At 35.8% G+C, this 15,349-nt stretch overlaps 1 protein-coding gene across 1 annotated transcript in view; it reads left to right on the top strand.

The window, feature by feature from the left end:
- Positions 1-15,349, top strand: part of SUCLG2 (succinate-CoA ligase GDP-forming subunit beta) — a 131,675-nt gene that overhangs the window by 13,822 nt on the left and 102,504 nt on the right. The window contains exon 2 of the mRNA XM_055707862.1: positions 12,912-13,053. Coding sequence (XP_055563837.1) covers positions 12,912-13,053 — 142 coding nt within the window. The remainder of the gene's footprint in view (positions 1-12,911; positions 13,054-15,349) is intronic.

Raw genomic sequence — 15,349 nt, 5'->3', positions numbered from 1 at the left:
TATATGGCTTTGTAAATATAAGTTTCAGAGTTGTGAATAGTATGTGAATGAGTTTGGTGTTGTCTTCTGCAGTCCTCTTCTGTTTCTGTGGCATTTGTTAAAGCGCAAAATTATACTGTTCCATTTCAGAGCCACTGTGGAAAGATTTAGAAGGTTGATTTTAATGAAAGAGATAAATAAAGCAAAGAAAGCCTTGACAGCATCCAGCCACTTCAGAACCGATGGACGGACTCCTGACGTTCCTCTTTACCAGCTGAGGGATTCCACCACTGAGAGAGGAAAGAAAATGTTGAATCAAAAATAAAGAGGGTTGTTGAAGTATCGTTATGTTTCCAAACAGAATATTGATTAGTATGTCATTACAGTTAAGTATATTTTTCAGTGTCAGGGAATATTGGTTTAGAGGTGGAAGAGGAAAATGCTCATGAGTATTTTACATAGTTATTATTGAATAAATTTTGAGGTAGTGAGTAGCGATGTAAGTGTTCAATCTCCCCAGTCATGATGGCATTTGTGTTTTTAGTCTTAAAAAGCTCAAATGGAGCCACATTTTTATTCTTGCAAAATGAACCGTTCAGCTAGTGAGCGAGTTTTGGAAAGCTTCACCCACTGTAGAGAGGAAATTGGGGGAGAGTGAGGGAGTTTGATTCATGACTGGACTTCGGAATCAAATCCGATAGGCTTCATTGTTTAGTTAAATCATTCACTCTCCCAGGTTAATTTTAACATTCAGCCTAGACTGTTCAGGTGGAGGCCAAAACTGTCTGTTTCTAAATAGTTTCTGCAGGTCTTGATGCTTTGAACTGTCCTGTATTACACAGAAATGTCAGACCTTCTTACTCTGACTCAGTACACCCTGCTGCAGTCTCCTGTGTCTTGACTTTTCTCCTTAAAAAGCAAAAAACATGGCTTTTATTGGCATATCATGTTGAGAGTATTTTATAGGTGTTTATTTGATATCAATTTCTGTTCATTTCTGTGATGTTATTGAGATAAAACTCCTTTCACATGACCTGAAATTTGAAGGAGAAAGTAATATTGTTTCTCATCTAAATTGTGTATGAATAAATGCTTACAAATTGACAGATATTGCTTGTAGTGATTCCTTTCTTGAGTGAAAACCTAATTTCTATTTCTTTCTTAATTTAGGAACTTAGAATTCATAGGTAGATAGGTTAGAATTTATTAGTAACAACAACAAAAAAAAGGTAGATAGGTGGTTGTGTGGAAAATGCAATGTACCACATTCTTCAGTGTCCCTAATCTGAGTCTGTCAGCCTCTGCCCTGGTGAGCTCAGTAGAGCTGGTGTGACATTCAGACACTCTTGAGCAATCTCTACCTGTTAGTAGTAAAGTAGACGTATGTTAACACATGTCCAACTCAGCATGTGCCTCTGCAAGGGTTTGTAAAGCACTGACGCTTGTATGCCAGAGGGGCATATTTTGTCACCTGTGTGCAGGAGCATCAGAATCCCTGGGTGTAAGTTCCCACGCACGTAGATGGGAAGTTTTCCGCTGCAGCGGTAGGTTTTTAAGTCTGTACAGTTCTGAAAACTTGTGCCTTTTTCAGAGAGCTCATCCTGAGCGTTCAGTCACTACCAGGCTTTTATTATTCCTTTAAATAGTGTACAATATGTTCTGGTTTAATTTGTTTTGAAGCAATTCAGCCATACTTTATAATGCCTTATGGAACTCATCAATACTGCCTGTGTATCTGTCTAATAAGAGTTCAGTAAATTAGCATAATCATTAAACAAACCAATTCTGTTAGCAATTGGTGATGCCTGTTTCTCAACAGACAAGTGATGTCAAGTGGCATTTATTAGTTTTTAGTACGGTTTGTTATCTACAGGTAGGTAATCTGTAGTTTATATCCTTGCTTTATTATGTTGCATGAGAATAATTGCTGCTGCCTGGCAATGGAAGAAAAGTAGTTTCTTTTAACTAAAAAGGATGAGATAACTAAATATACCTTCTTTAGCTTTTCAGCTAAAATGTCGATTTTAGAAAAGGAAGCTGTTACTAGTTCAAGAAATCTCTTCCTTTTATTTATTGGATGTTTGTCACCATCTTGATGTTTCCTGCTGTGATGCGCCGTGATTCCAGCTGTCCTGTCTCTGTTTTGCAGTGGCTCCTATTAAATGAACCTTGCAACATGACAAGAAAAATTGGCTTTTCTTTGAACTATGTGAAAGTCTTCAGGCGAAGATTTAACTAAGCACTTGTTTTGATTGCATGAACTAGAATTAGAATAGTGACACAAACACCTGATATAATAAAAAAATAAACGTAATTCAATTGTTTTAAACTGTAGACTTCTGAACCATAGCTCTTCTGGAGTGTTACTGTTCTCCACAATGAACTGCAGTGAAATTGAGTAATTGCTTTAGAAGAAAATGTGCAATTGAGTTATTTGCATGTAGTTTCATGTTGTCTTCTCCAGTCTTGGTTTGCAACAGGCGGTGCAGTTTGGTGTCTCTGCTACACCAGGGTAAGCACAGGCTGTTGTCAGAAGGGGGGGTCCTGCCCTCACTGATGCATTGCTGGTGTGTCTTTTGCACTGGCTCTCATCTTCACCTGGTCCTCTAAGTGGGCAGCAGAGTCTTTCTGCTGGGTTAGCTCTGCTTCAGGGGAGCTGAGTTAACTCGGGGGACATGAGGGAGGACGTAGGAGCAAGTGGCAGGGGAGCCGAGGTGGCCGTTGCCTCTGGGTCGTCTGAGCAGAAATGGGAAACCACAGCCCTGTAGCAATTACTTTGTCCAGTATCTTAGCTTCTTGGTTTCAAGTAATACAAAGCACCTGGCTGTTAGAGGGGCTGCATTGCTGTGTGAGGGTATGTCAGCAATATATGGGAGGGTGGTGGTGAAGTCTAAACTGGTGTCAGCTTTGGTTGGGAGGCAGCATGAGGCGGACAGGTGTAACACAGCACTAGTTTTCCTGCATTGCAGAAGCACGCAGGGAGCAATTGGTCGATTGCTCAAGTGTGCTGCTATTGAAATGTCATCAAACCTCTCATGGATTGAGCGGATACACGTGTCTAAGCAAGGCTTAAGGGTGTGTTAGTGTTCTCAGAGGCTATGGAACGCTCAGTTTTGAATAAGCTCGCTTGGGGAGTTGGAAAACAATATTAAGGCAATGCTGGACAAAAAATTTCCCCATTAGCAAAGCCTGAAGTTAAATCCTATCAAGATTTGCTCGCTCAACATAATAACTAGATTTTCAATAAAGTGGACTCTGAGCAGAAACGGTTGCCTGTTTAACTCTTGAAGTTTTTAAAGTTTGCATACTTAAACAAAACATGCTTTCCAAACTCTTGGTCATCCTCTCCACTGTTTGTCTAAGTTTTGTAAAAAGTTTAACAAAAGAAATCCTAATAATAATATTAACTGTCTGCTCCTTTTATAACCAAGCCCCCAATTTTTCTTTTTTTTTTTTTTTTTTTAATGCGTATGACGAGAATAATTTAGTTATTTAACATAGACATCTTGTTCAAAGAGTCATATAACTGTTAGGAACAGTCATAATTATCCACCAGAACAGGCTGTCTAGCTTTAGTAAACAACAATGTAGTGCACATTTCATAGGGTTTTTTGTTTGTTTGTTTTATTTGAAGTTGAAGGTTACATAAACCTTCACAATTGCAGTGACAGATCTCACTCATTCTGAAAAGTGAGTATATGGTTCAGTAGTATAAAACAGTAAATTGCCCCTACAGTTTATTGATCAAAATGTTGTAACCTTTAAGGAACTGGGAAGTTTGATATTATTATTTTCCCTTAGACATACTGCATTTTACTGCTCCAGATATTGTGTGGTGTGTTTTAAGTAATAAATTTGGAACTAAAAGGCCTATAACTGTTAACTAGAGTTTGTGTGTTGCCTTTGTTTTAATTCAGTTAAAATGAATTCCCATTTGTAGGAATAGATAATGGTACTTAACTCTTACAAGGTCTTCAGCTGTACCTGTGGAGGATTTTAAAATCAAATTTTGATTTTTAAGGTCAAGAATGCTTATACTGTTTTGATATAAACTATAAGAAATAAGCAATTCCCAACTGCTGTGGACTCTGCTTTTGTCACAAAAAATATTCAAGATTTCTTCCTAAACTATCTCACAGAATCAGTTTTATTCTTCATAAATATCTCACAAAATCTAGGTTGACACTGATCAAAATGCTCAGTGTTACGTGAAGCTGACCATCTCTGCTGGTACCAAAGGGACCTCTCTGCCATATTGTATCCGATCTGAAGTGGGCAATATGGGATGTTGGGGGAAGATGTTTTCCTCTGTGGCTTTTAAATGGGATGGTCTGGATTCTAACTTCTGCTTTGGAAGATTAAAGTTATTGATTTGCGGTAGCCAGCAGGACGTTACTTGTGAAGGACATTTGCTGTCCTGTTTTTCGCAATATACCCAGAGGTATGTGGCGTTAATCATCTTTGGAGGGAAGGGGATGTGTGGTGTGAGTTCACATGGCAGACCTTATAGCTGACAGTCTTACCAGGAGCCTTTTCCATTTTATTGTGTGCTTGAAATACTTGCTTTCATACAGAACAAAGTGTAGTAGTGTCTGAATGTTTGCTTTTTGTGACGTACATTTGTGATAAGCTTTTTTTGTTTACTTTTTGTTTCTTGTCAAACTAACTCTATGGATGCTTATTCTTTACATCAGCAATGCCAGCAAACTGAAGTGTGTGTTTTAGTTTGTTTTCAGTGGCTTATGTAGTATATTTCAAGTATATGACTTAATAAAATGTACATTTACCCGCAGTGATTTATATGAAGGTATGCCATTTAGTTGTATTTCTGATGGTTCGTTTTTGACAGGAACTTCTCCTACAACTTTGTCAATTACAGTAGCTGTATGTCAATAACTATAATAAAGGTTTATTTATATTGATGGATGGTATGCTGTTTCATTACTGTCATCTTTGTGTGTCTGTTTTCTTTCTTACACGCTTGGAATTGTATTACAGGTCAGAGTGCACAAATTGAATAAACTGGAATGCTGTAGAATGTGTTGGGTAAGCAAATTGATTTTTTTGGTTAGGTGCTTTTATTTTAGATAAGATATGCTAAACACACTTCCTTTTTATTTCAGCTACAGAATCCATCTAAAAGATCTCCCCATAGACACCACAGTTTTTCTCTCCAAGTGACTTATTTCCAGTAAAACTGTTACAATATAGTCCATATTTATAAAACTTGATACTATATACATTTGACGTATAATTTGTATTCATGTAGAGATAATTTGTGTTGGTAGAGCTGTTTTATACCGGCACAGGATCTATTAGCGTAGTTGCAGCTATATTGCTTTAGTGGAGCAGCAAGGGGGGAAGAAAGCAGTGTGCATTTATTTGACCAGCTTTACTGTCAGGTGCTTTTTTTTTAAAAAAAAAAGGATCCATCTTTGTTTCATGATGTTAGTACTGGCTTCCATTTATACTAAGAATGAAAAGGGGATGTTGGATGTCACTAAAATGTGCCTTCCTTTTAACAGTTATGCAATAAAATGTGTTATGCTAGGTTAATATAAACCATAGAGCTGCCCAAATTACATAGCTGTGTCAAGGGTTGTGAAATTATCCCAGGAATTTACTTAGTTTGTGTTTGGGTGGGTTTGTTTTTTTTTGGGGGGGGGGGGTTTGTCTGTTTTTGTTTTTTTTTTTTTAATAGTGCTGATTATCGCTGGATTCCCTTCCCCTAGCTAGAATTGTTTGGTGTTTTCCAAAAGTACAGATTTGACCTAAAGACACTTGCTAAGAGAAAGTTAGTATTTTTTAGTTTGGTGGTTTTGGATATTTTTTTTTTTTAGGTAAATTGTCTAAACATGATCACTGAACTCGATATGGGAAACTACTTAATTGTGAATGCTTAGCCAAGGTAGTTCCATGTGGAATTAGTCATGTAATGGCACAAAATTTTTTGTTATTAATTTTCTTAAGACCAAAAGGTCTGGGATATAATAGATATTATAATTTGAATCTTCGGTTGTTTGTCAGACTTGGTCTTTCATTTCTTCTTTTCAGCAGTTTCTTCATATACTTTTTACAAAAGAGATTTAAGCGATTTGTTCTTGTTTAAAAAAAAAAATATGTAATGCTTAACAGTCAGAATTCTACAGGTCGTTAGTAGAGTGTGCCTGAAAATACTGCTGTCCAGCCCTTATTGCTATTTTCAAAAATGGTTTTACTTTTATTTTGCTTTTTGGAAGAATGTTATCTTGTAGTAGTAACTTACTGTGTTGATGGGCAAGTTCAATGCAGTTGGTAATACTGCTGGCTAAAAATGTTCCTGTCGTTAAGCTTCAGTTGTTCTAGCGACACAGCTACTTGTGAGGCTCTGCTGTGAGCTGATTCGGCTTCAAAAAGGTGCTGATTTTTTTACATGTGTGCATGTCATCATGGTGTTTTCTGCTTGTTTGTTTATTAAAGCTTGTCTGCGTATCTTCTCCAGTGTGATGCTCTTTGGTACCTGTCGCATACATGCTACATGTCAGTATTTATGTGAAATCATCACTCTTGGAGTCAACCTTAGAGGTTTTACCAGGGAGGCCAAAGAGTGAAAAAACATTATACTGACCATATAGGTTCAGATAAGAAATAATCAATAGTATAGTTTGATGAAGCTTGCATTTACTGATGTTGCTCTTGTTTTGTGGTTATATGGAACATCTATTTCTGAGCAGAGTTTTGCTGAAGTATTTAACATGCAATTTGCAAGCTTCTTGGTGAATATGTTAAGACAGTTTCTTCTGTATTTATGTGTGTGTTTCCTTTTTTCAAAAGCAAGCACTCAAAAGATAAAGTCTTGGGTCATCTGAAAGATGTTGCACGTCAGAGTAGTTAATGCTGCATATATAAGGACAAAGTTGTCTCTCTGTTGCAGTGTTTACTACATCTATTTGTTTGAGGCTTTTTTTTTTACTTATATTGAAGCAGATTCCTGCTATAAAATGTACTTGTAGTTTCACTTCTGTTTAACTATGCTGTTATTGTTTATCCCATGTTATTCAAATAATGCAAATAATTTTTTTGGCCATGTGACATCTCAAGAATTGGCAGACAGAGCAGTGGAAGAAAAATGCAACTGTCCAATTTATTTCTGCAGAGCCCTTAGCATTTCGTATAAAAAAGAAGAAAAAAATGGTAAATAAGAAATCATGTAGGTTATGTGAACAATCAAATTTTTTTTCTCTAGCAGTAGTCAATAAACCACCAATACTGTTATGCAACGCCTGGCCTTATTAAGATGGTCAAAAAGGTATGTTTGATTTCTTGATGCATATGTCACTCATTTTAACGATGCTGTACATACATAATTTGACCAAACATGGTATCTAGTTAGATAAATAAAGAGGTAACTTTGAACAGAAGGTTTGTTCAGAACAAAATCGCAATTACTAGTAACAATAGTTTCCTGAAATCCTCATTGCTCTCTATAGATTTTTGGTCCATATTGGTGTGATTCTGACTGGTAACAAAAATCTTGGAGGATGGAGAAGGGAAGGAAGATTAGAGGTGAACCCCAGCCGTACTGGTTCTTTGTGCTTTTGGAAAATGCCAAATAATTCTAGCCAGCAGGAGGGAATCCAGTGTGAAACTTGTACTTGATTAAATAATTCTGCCTTCATCTTACTTTCTGTTACTGTTCAGTTGAGGCTTTTCATTTAACTTACGTTTGGGGATTTTTGATACTGTTGTCAGCTCTAATGAAATGTTATCAGTTGTAATAAAGTCCTATTTAAGTATACTAAACTCTTTGATAAACACTTACGTTAGAAATCTAATCTTAAGAAATATCTTATTAGGAAGAATTTCATTCCTCTTTAAAACTTTATTATTTTTAAAAATATATATAAAAACGTGAATATGTGCTACTAGTGATGTTTTTCTTAGTTGTATGAACTGATTTATTCTTGAATCTTGTTTGTGATTTAAGTTGAAAGGTGTGTTTTTTCTTTTATCTGGTATATCTGAAACTCAAATGAGCTACTTTCCATCTACAACGTGTATATCAATACGCAACACACATAAAGAGCTCATATGAAAGCCTTTTTTTTTTCCTTGTAGTAATATAAGGTCTGTTGGAAGTCTTCAGCAGAGTCATGAATAATATTTATTTTAGCCTTTTAACAGGAGCTTGCTTTCAAAAGACTAAATCCTTTAGTTTCAGTTTTCCTTTATTCCATTCTGCGAAAACATAGTCTGGGTTTTCATTTAGGCTCACTGGAGTGATTTTAGGTTTTTCTTTGTTATAGCAACTGTAGCTTACATGCTAAGTAGTAAAGTACCACTAAAAAAAGGTTTAGAAAGATGTATTTAAACCTACAGCCCTTCTTTGGGCTGTTCAGAACTTGACAGAAGTTAATATTGAAGGTTAAGGTAATAACAATGTGTGTAAGTTTAGTAAGATGTTTTAAAACTTCCTGTTAGAAAAAAATGTCTTAAGGGTAACAGAAAAATGCCACGGATGGAAGATTTTCTAGTTCTTGGTTGTCATCTTATGAAGATGAAACATGAGATGTTACATAGAGAGTCAGGTTTTACTAGAGTCTGTGTACTATTTCCAGTCTCTTCTTCACAGGCTGGCGTGACAGAATGTACTCCTTGTACTCCAGTACAACCTTGCAATAAAGAAACAGATGAAACACAGATATATCTTAAACTGTTGGAACATACTGTGTTTCAACTGTAGACAAAGCTGCATGGAAAGATCTGAGAGTTGTACGGTGTTTTCCAGAATGGTTTTCTGACTACTATGTGGGAAGAGGAGATAAAAGTATTCAAGCTGGGAATAGAAGGTGGTGAGACTCAATAACAAACAGAAATTCTTAAAAGGTTGCCTCTGCTTTTCTGTGCTTTAGTTACCCTTTTATGTACCCTTTCAGACTGAAATTATTTTTCTGATGGTAATTTACAACTTAATTCATCAGTCTTTCATGAGAGACAGGACCACACTGGTGAATCTAGCAGTGTTGTTCAATGCTCCTGAGAGCCATTAAATTGTTGACAAGAGCAGAGCTGCAGAATGGGAAAGTAAATGATACAAAGACGTGTGACACTGGACTTGTGTTCTGTACTGTGTTAAAGGGTCCTCTTAATAAGTTTCAGGGGAAAGGGGTGGATTATGGCTGCCTATGGAAGGCTAGGTATGGGAAGTGGCTTTCTTTTAAAACTTTAAGACAGCATAGACAGTAGTCTACAAGGCTGTACCTTTGTGCAGTAGCACTGTTATGGTCAGCCTCAGTTATACATTTACCTGTAAGATGCATGGAAATTTATGACACCCCAAAAAATTATGCTATTTGAAGCCCATCTCAAATTCTCATGAAGGCTTGGTATAAATGTATCTCGGGCAGTTGGGAACTTAATCTGGCAAGGATTTTTAAGATTCTTGTATTTTTATAATTAATTATTTGTATTGGTGTCCCTTTTAAGATATGCATTTATTGCAACCGAAATATCTTTGAGTTGGGAATTAGTTCAGGGAGTCATCTGTTTACTCACATTTCTAACATCCCGTGGTCGTCTTTATTTTTTTTTTGTCCCTTAAGCCTAAAATGCATATGTTTGCAACTCTTGGTTTTTCAAGATAGTCTTGAAAGAGTAGTCGTCTTTACAGATTCAAAGGGTTTGCTTTATTTCATCTCTTTTGACTGCTTTATTGTGCCTGCTCTTCTCAAGACATATGGTGTATATACTGCAAGTGCTTTAAAGCAAGTTTTTCATCTTTCTTGCTCTTCAGAGCTTCTAATACAGACTTTGTCACAGTTGGTTTCTTAAATATATTGTTCTCCTGTATACAGCGGTAAGCTATACTAATTCACTTTATTGAGTAGTTCACTCACAACCAGGAGTTTGTCTTTTGTTGTATGTCTTGATTGAAAGTCTTCTGTTGGCACTAAGTAAGATGGTCTCTGTTAGAATCATATAATATAGGAGAGAAAAAATGAATGTACATGCTTACTAACTGTAAGTTTGCAGACTGTTTTTCTGTGCGAACAGTTCTTGGTTAGGACTGCTTTAGCAGTTCTTTCAAAGGAATTATTCTCTTGGTAAAACTTTTAACTCAGCTTTCTATTTAATACAGCAACTTTGATACCTTTTTTTCGCATTTAATTCTGTCCATTGACAGAATGGAGACATAGCATCGACATATGTCTCCAAAGTCTTTTGGCTCCTAGTAAATACAAGATTATATGATGTAAAGAACTGTATCTGTAAGATTTGTAAATATATAACAGATGAGCAAAAAGCACCGTCAAAATAAGCATAGAATTATCCTTTGTTTCAAATTAACTTCCAGCTAAGGAGAATTAACCTTTCTTCTGGAAGTGCCAACACAGAATTTGAGTACAGTTGTTTAAATCAAGGTTTCTTCCTTTCAGATTTAAATTAGAATTGATGGTTTTGTTCATTTTGGTATAAATCATTCCACTTTAACTAAAGATGTGAGCTTATTTTTCTGAACCCTGAAAGTCAGATTGGTAAATTCCTTGTTGCTCAAGGGAAATGGATCGAGAAATGTCTTTGTAGATATTCTCCTGCTGTAGCTCTGGGCCTTGAGGGGGGAGCGCACACATTAGATATATCTTGTAACTAGAGCAGAATGGCTGAAAGCCAGTTAGTCAGATGGAGATGTGTATTGTTTTTTCTTCCTTGCCTCACTCCCTCTGCAAATGTGGTCAGCTTCTGATCACGATTGGGATGTTCTTTCTTTTGATAGTGCCTACAGCTGAAAGGGGGGGGGGGGTGTGTGTGCATTGGAAATGTATTTTAGTCTTAGGGTAGTGCTCAAATAACACATTAATAGTCTCCCATCTACCTGTGCAGATTCAGGTGATGCTTCTCTTTACTGTAGGTGTATATATATGGATTTTATGCACGTATCAATAATAATGTATTCTGAAGTCCTCATTACGATGATATACGTAAAATAATAATATTGTTATTATGAGGTAGTCTTTAGAGGAACGGTGAAAAAGAGAAGCTTAATGATTGTCAGGGATAAAACTGTTATTTTCTCCAGTCACACTAAAAGCTTTCTGTAGCCTGATGGAAACTAAGGACTTGTGGCATCAGCTTTTAGTTGAAAATCTCTGGCCTTTTTTTATGTGCGACTAGAATTGACCTTCAGGATCCCCCTTGGCTCCTAGTGTTAATCCCTTTCTGGAAATGATGATGAAGTAATAGCTGTTAGAGCCTAACAGAGAATTTATAATAAAAAAAAACAAATTAAACATCAACAATTATTAAAGTCACTTTAAATTTTGACCCTACATTTGAAGGCATTGTGTAAATGTAATAACATCTTGTCTGTGAATAACATGGAGGAATATAAAACATAGTGAGGTGCCTGTATGATGCCTAGAATTAGAGGTAGACAGAGAGCGTACTGACAATATGTTGGTTTATTCTTCTAAAATATGTTAACCAGGTTATGGTTAAAAGAATTTAAAATGTGTCATTCCGAGCTATTTGTAACTGTTTAAGTTCTGTGGGAGTCACTTTTACAGAAAACATGTGGTTATATACTGTAAAAGATGGGGTTTGTATTTTCTTTATGCATCAATCTTCTGTGCTATGTTTCAAAGCAAACAGGAACAGACTGAGGTTTGCTTTTGATACAACACAGCATTTAAAACTCCAGTATAATGTGCAAAGGGTATGTATTATTGAAAGACTTTAGCATGGGGTTTTTTTTGTTTTCAGTGTAAAGTTGCATTAGGACAATATTTTTTATCGTGCTGTTAGAGATCAAAGTATGACTGTAGTAAATAATCCTCTTTGGCAAACATATCTAAATATATAGTGCTAGCTTGCATACTGTGCTCCTTACTTCAACAGAAAGCAAGAATTGATTGTGGGCTGTCTGCCAGTAGGACAACGGTTTGTCTCTCCATGTGGGGAGACCATCTTTTGTTGGTACAAAATGGGATTATGCCACTGCCAGGAGTCAGCTCCACTTTTGCCATTATACGCTAGGAGTCAGTGACAGCTCCTTAATTTTTGCTTTTGTCTGTAAAAAATTATCCTGTGTGGAGAATGTGTCCTTTCTTGAAATCATTCAGTAATGATCCTGTGACTTTTATAGTGTCTACTCCATGTTTACCGCCAAGACAAGCAAAGGTGATGTCTTTGTGTGTGTAAGGTTGCCAAATCTTTGTATCCATTTTATATATATATATATATACATATATGTATATACGCATGCACATGCAAGCATCTAAACTGGCATGTTGAGAACGGAAATTAAACTATTCTTCAACTGTTGTTGGCCTTGCATGGCTGATGTGGTTGTGCTAGCATCCTCAACAAAATATTCTTAGAAGTGCAACCAACTAAGCACAGGTAACAGACTACTGAAAATACATATATTAGTATATAGTTTCCTTTGAGATGATGCTAATTCCATATCAGTTTTTTTTCTTCTCAGATATGGTGCAATAAATGCATGGAATCAGTAGAAATAATTTTCTAGGGAATAATTATATAAAATTTAGTGCAAATAAGGGCATTTAATATCAAGCAATGAATTTGTTTTAAGGTAACAGTCTGTTAATATTTTTATAGAGTAGGATAACATAGAAATGTAAATAGACTTTAGAGTTCAAGCCAAGTTTACCAATCTGCATCAATATCTAATGCAAGATATTTTGTCTAGCCAAGATCACCCAGTGAGCCTTAGGCACCTTTTAAAAAGTATGTCTAGCTTTCAGAGTACTTTGGATGCACAAATGTTAAGAAAAGGCACTTAGGTAAATCAATACATATTTTACCTTTTCGCTGAAACAGTGTTGTTTAACTGCTGGTTTGAGATAACTATAAGGTGGAAGAGCTCAGTTGGCTGTCTCATGAACTGTTCTTAATGAGCATTATGTTATTTTCCCCTCTTGTTTTTCCAGGCTGTTCAATTAACCCCTAGACGATGGCTGAACTTGCAGGAATACCAAAGCAAAAAAATAATGGCAGACCATGGGGTTACAGTTCAGAGATTCTTCGTGGCCGATTCTGCAAATGATGCCCTGCAGGCTGCTCAGAGACTAAGTAAGTTGACTGATAATGAGAGTCATCTGCTTCACCAGATAGCAATCTGGAAAATAAATTGCTTTCTAATAGGTTATACATAATCTTCAAATTGAGCCTTATTGAAAAGGTTTGGTATATTATCCAGGCCATAAATATATGCTTAATTTCATATGTGAACAACAATTTGTAACAGCAACATATAAAACTTAGTTTCTCAATTTTTTGTATGCAGCATGTGACATGAAGTCTTTAATTAACATTTTTCATATAATTTTGAATAATTCAAAATTCAGAGTAACATCATGAATGGTTGCTGAGGAAATTTTTTTGTTGCTGTATACCTGATGTAACTTAAGGAACTGAAGTAAATGAACCTGTGTAAAAAGCTGGTTTAAAAACCCCCAAACCTCTATTAAAAAAGCAAAGGAGAAAAAAAAAATAATTGTGGACTTTCCATTTTAAAAGATATTCTGGACACAGTCCACTTTTGCTGACCCTGCTTTGAGCTGGTGGGTTGGACTAGACAATCTCCAAAGGTCCTTGCAACCTCAACTGTTCTATGATTCTACGAAGGAATAAAATATGTATGAGAGAATTATGCACGTGTATATTTGTTCACATGTATGTTTGTCCATATGGAGAGAAAAGAAAGGTGAGTTGTTACCTATCATCAGTCACTAAAGAGCTTGACAGTGGCTGGGAGAGAAGACCATGCTTCTGGAACTTCATTTTGGTTCTCTTGACAACACCCTGATTTTAGCGTGGTGAACATAAGATGATATTGTGGGTCAGAAATTAATAGTTGGAATACCTTTTCTCTCAAAACGAAATGCGTTTTAGTACATTTGTCACCCATTTCTAACTCTGAAAGACGTTTTCTACTTTTTAGAGTTAATAGTACTTTGCATAGTTTTCCTCTTTTCATTTAGCTTTTGTTAATATTAATATATCACACATCAAAATGCCAGAGGCCAGACTTTGTTGTAGTGTAATTATGCAGTAACAGGAAGTTTTTTTGTTTTATGCTTTACATAATGCACAAACCACTTAGTTAAATGCATTTTAGATTTGCACACTGGAAAGTAAATTAACACAACTTATATCAAAGATCTCATCAGACCTCAAGTAGCTGAATAGCATTAGCATAATGGCTTGCTAAATCTCTGTAACTTTCTTCAGGTGATGTATTTTTCAGTAATCAGAACCTTCTTATGGCAGCCAGTACATTTGATAATATATTTGAAACAAAAACATTAAATGCAACTGTTATGGTCATTTGTCAGTGCAAAATGAAAAATGCTGATGCAAAGCAAAGGTCATAAAATTGGAGGGTTTTCTCTTGTCTGGATGTCTGAGAAACTCAGGAAATGCTAACTGAAGCTGTGGCAGGTATTTAACAAATCTTACAGCACTTAAACTGTCCTCTTCATGATTGAACTCATAAATGGATCGGTCTATCCAATAACTATTACTATTCTCGATCTCTATAACTATTTGGAGAAATAAATTACTCCATTAAAGGCAGTGAACCTCTTCTGTTTTATGATGCCAGATTTATTTTAAATAACTTCTGTAGCTTGCTTGCTTTGCAAATCATGGAAATATTGGCCTAGTAAAAAAAAAAAAAAAAAAGAAAAAGAAAAGGTTGAAATTTCAATAATCAAAAGTAAAATCTCATACAAAAAATTATATGCTAATGAAACTTTATCACATAAATTGTATGTATTTTAACTGGGTTAGCTTGTTAACACTTCAAAAATAAGTTGTTACCTTTTCATTTTAATGTAATTGCATTCAACCAGGGTGCATTACTGGGCATTAAAGAATTGTGGTTTATAGTCTGGAAGCTATTTTATGTTGAAATGATTGACACTCCATTGATCCATTAAATAATTAACAACATCCTCATAGTTATTCTGGTAGCGTGCTGTCGTTGTACTTCTAACATGCACTTTGAAAAATAAGTATCAAGAACAGCAAGTTGTTGTTCCAAGATTTCATCAGATTTATCTTCTTTATGATCCTTCAGACTAGTAGTATCTCTGTCACTCAGGTTTATCTGCACAATTTGATATGACCTGCCATGTTCTGAATATACAACCACACAAAGTAAAAAGTTTCAATCAAAACGAAAAGCTTAATCCTACCGGAGGCACAAAAAATTCCAAAATAAAATAACATATTGGAGGTGGCTTTGGGATATTCTTGTTAGACAGGCATTCTGCAGTAAAAAATGGTGAAAGGCGAGGTCAGTCACCCTTGCCAAGTCCTGCTCAAAAATCTGCTAGTTTAGACACTGTATACCACATTGCAG

The sequence above is a fragment of the Falco cherrug genome, chromosome 4, assembly GCF_023634085.1.
Source record: "Falco cherrug isolate bFalChe1 chromosome 4, bFalChe1.pri, whole genome shotgun sequence".
In the NCBI taxonomy this organism is placed as follows: domain Eukaryota; kingdom Metazoa; phylum Chordata; class Aves; order Falconiformes; family Falconidae; genus Falco; species Falco cherrug.
The sequence above is the reverse complement of the archived record's forward strand: the minus strand, read 5'-3'. Positions and strand labels throughout refer to the sequence as shown.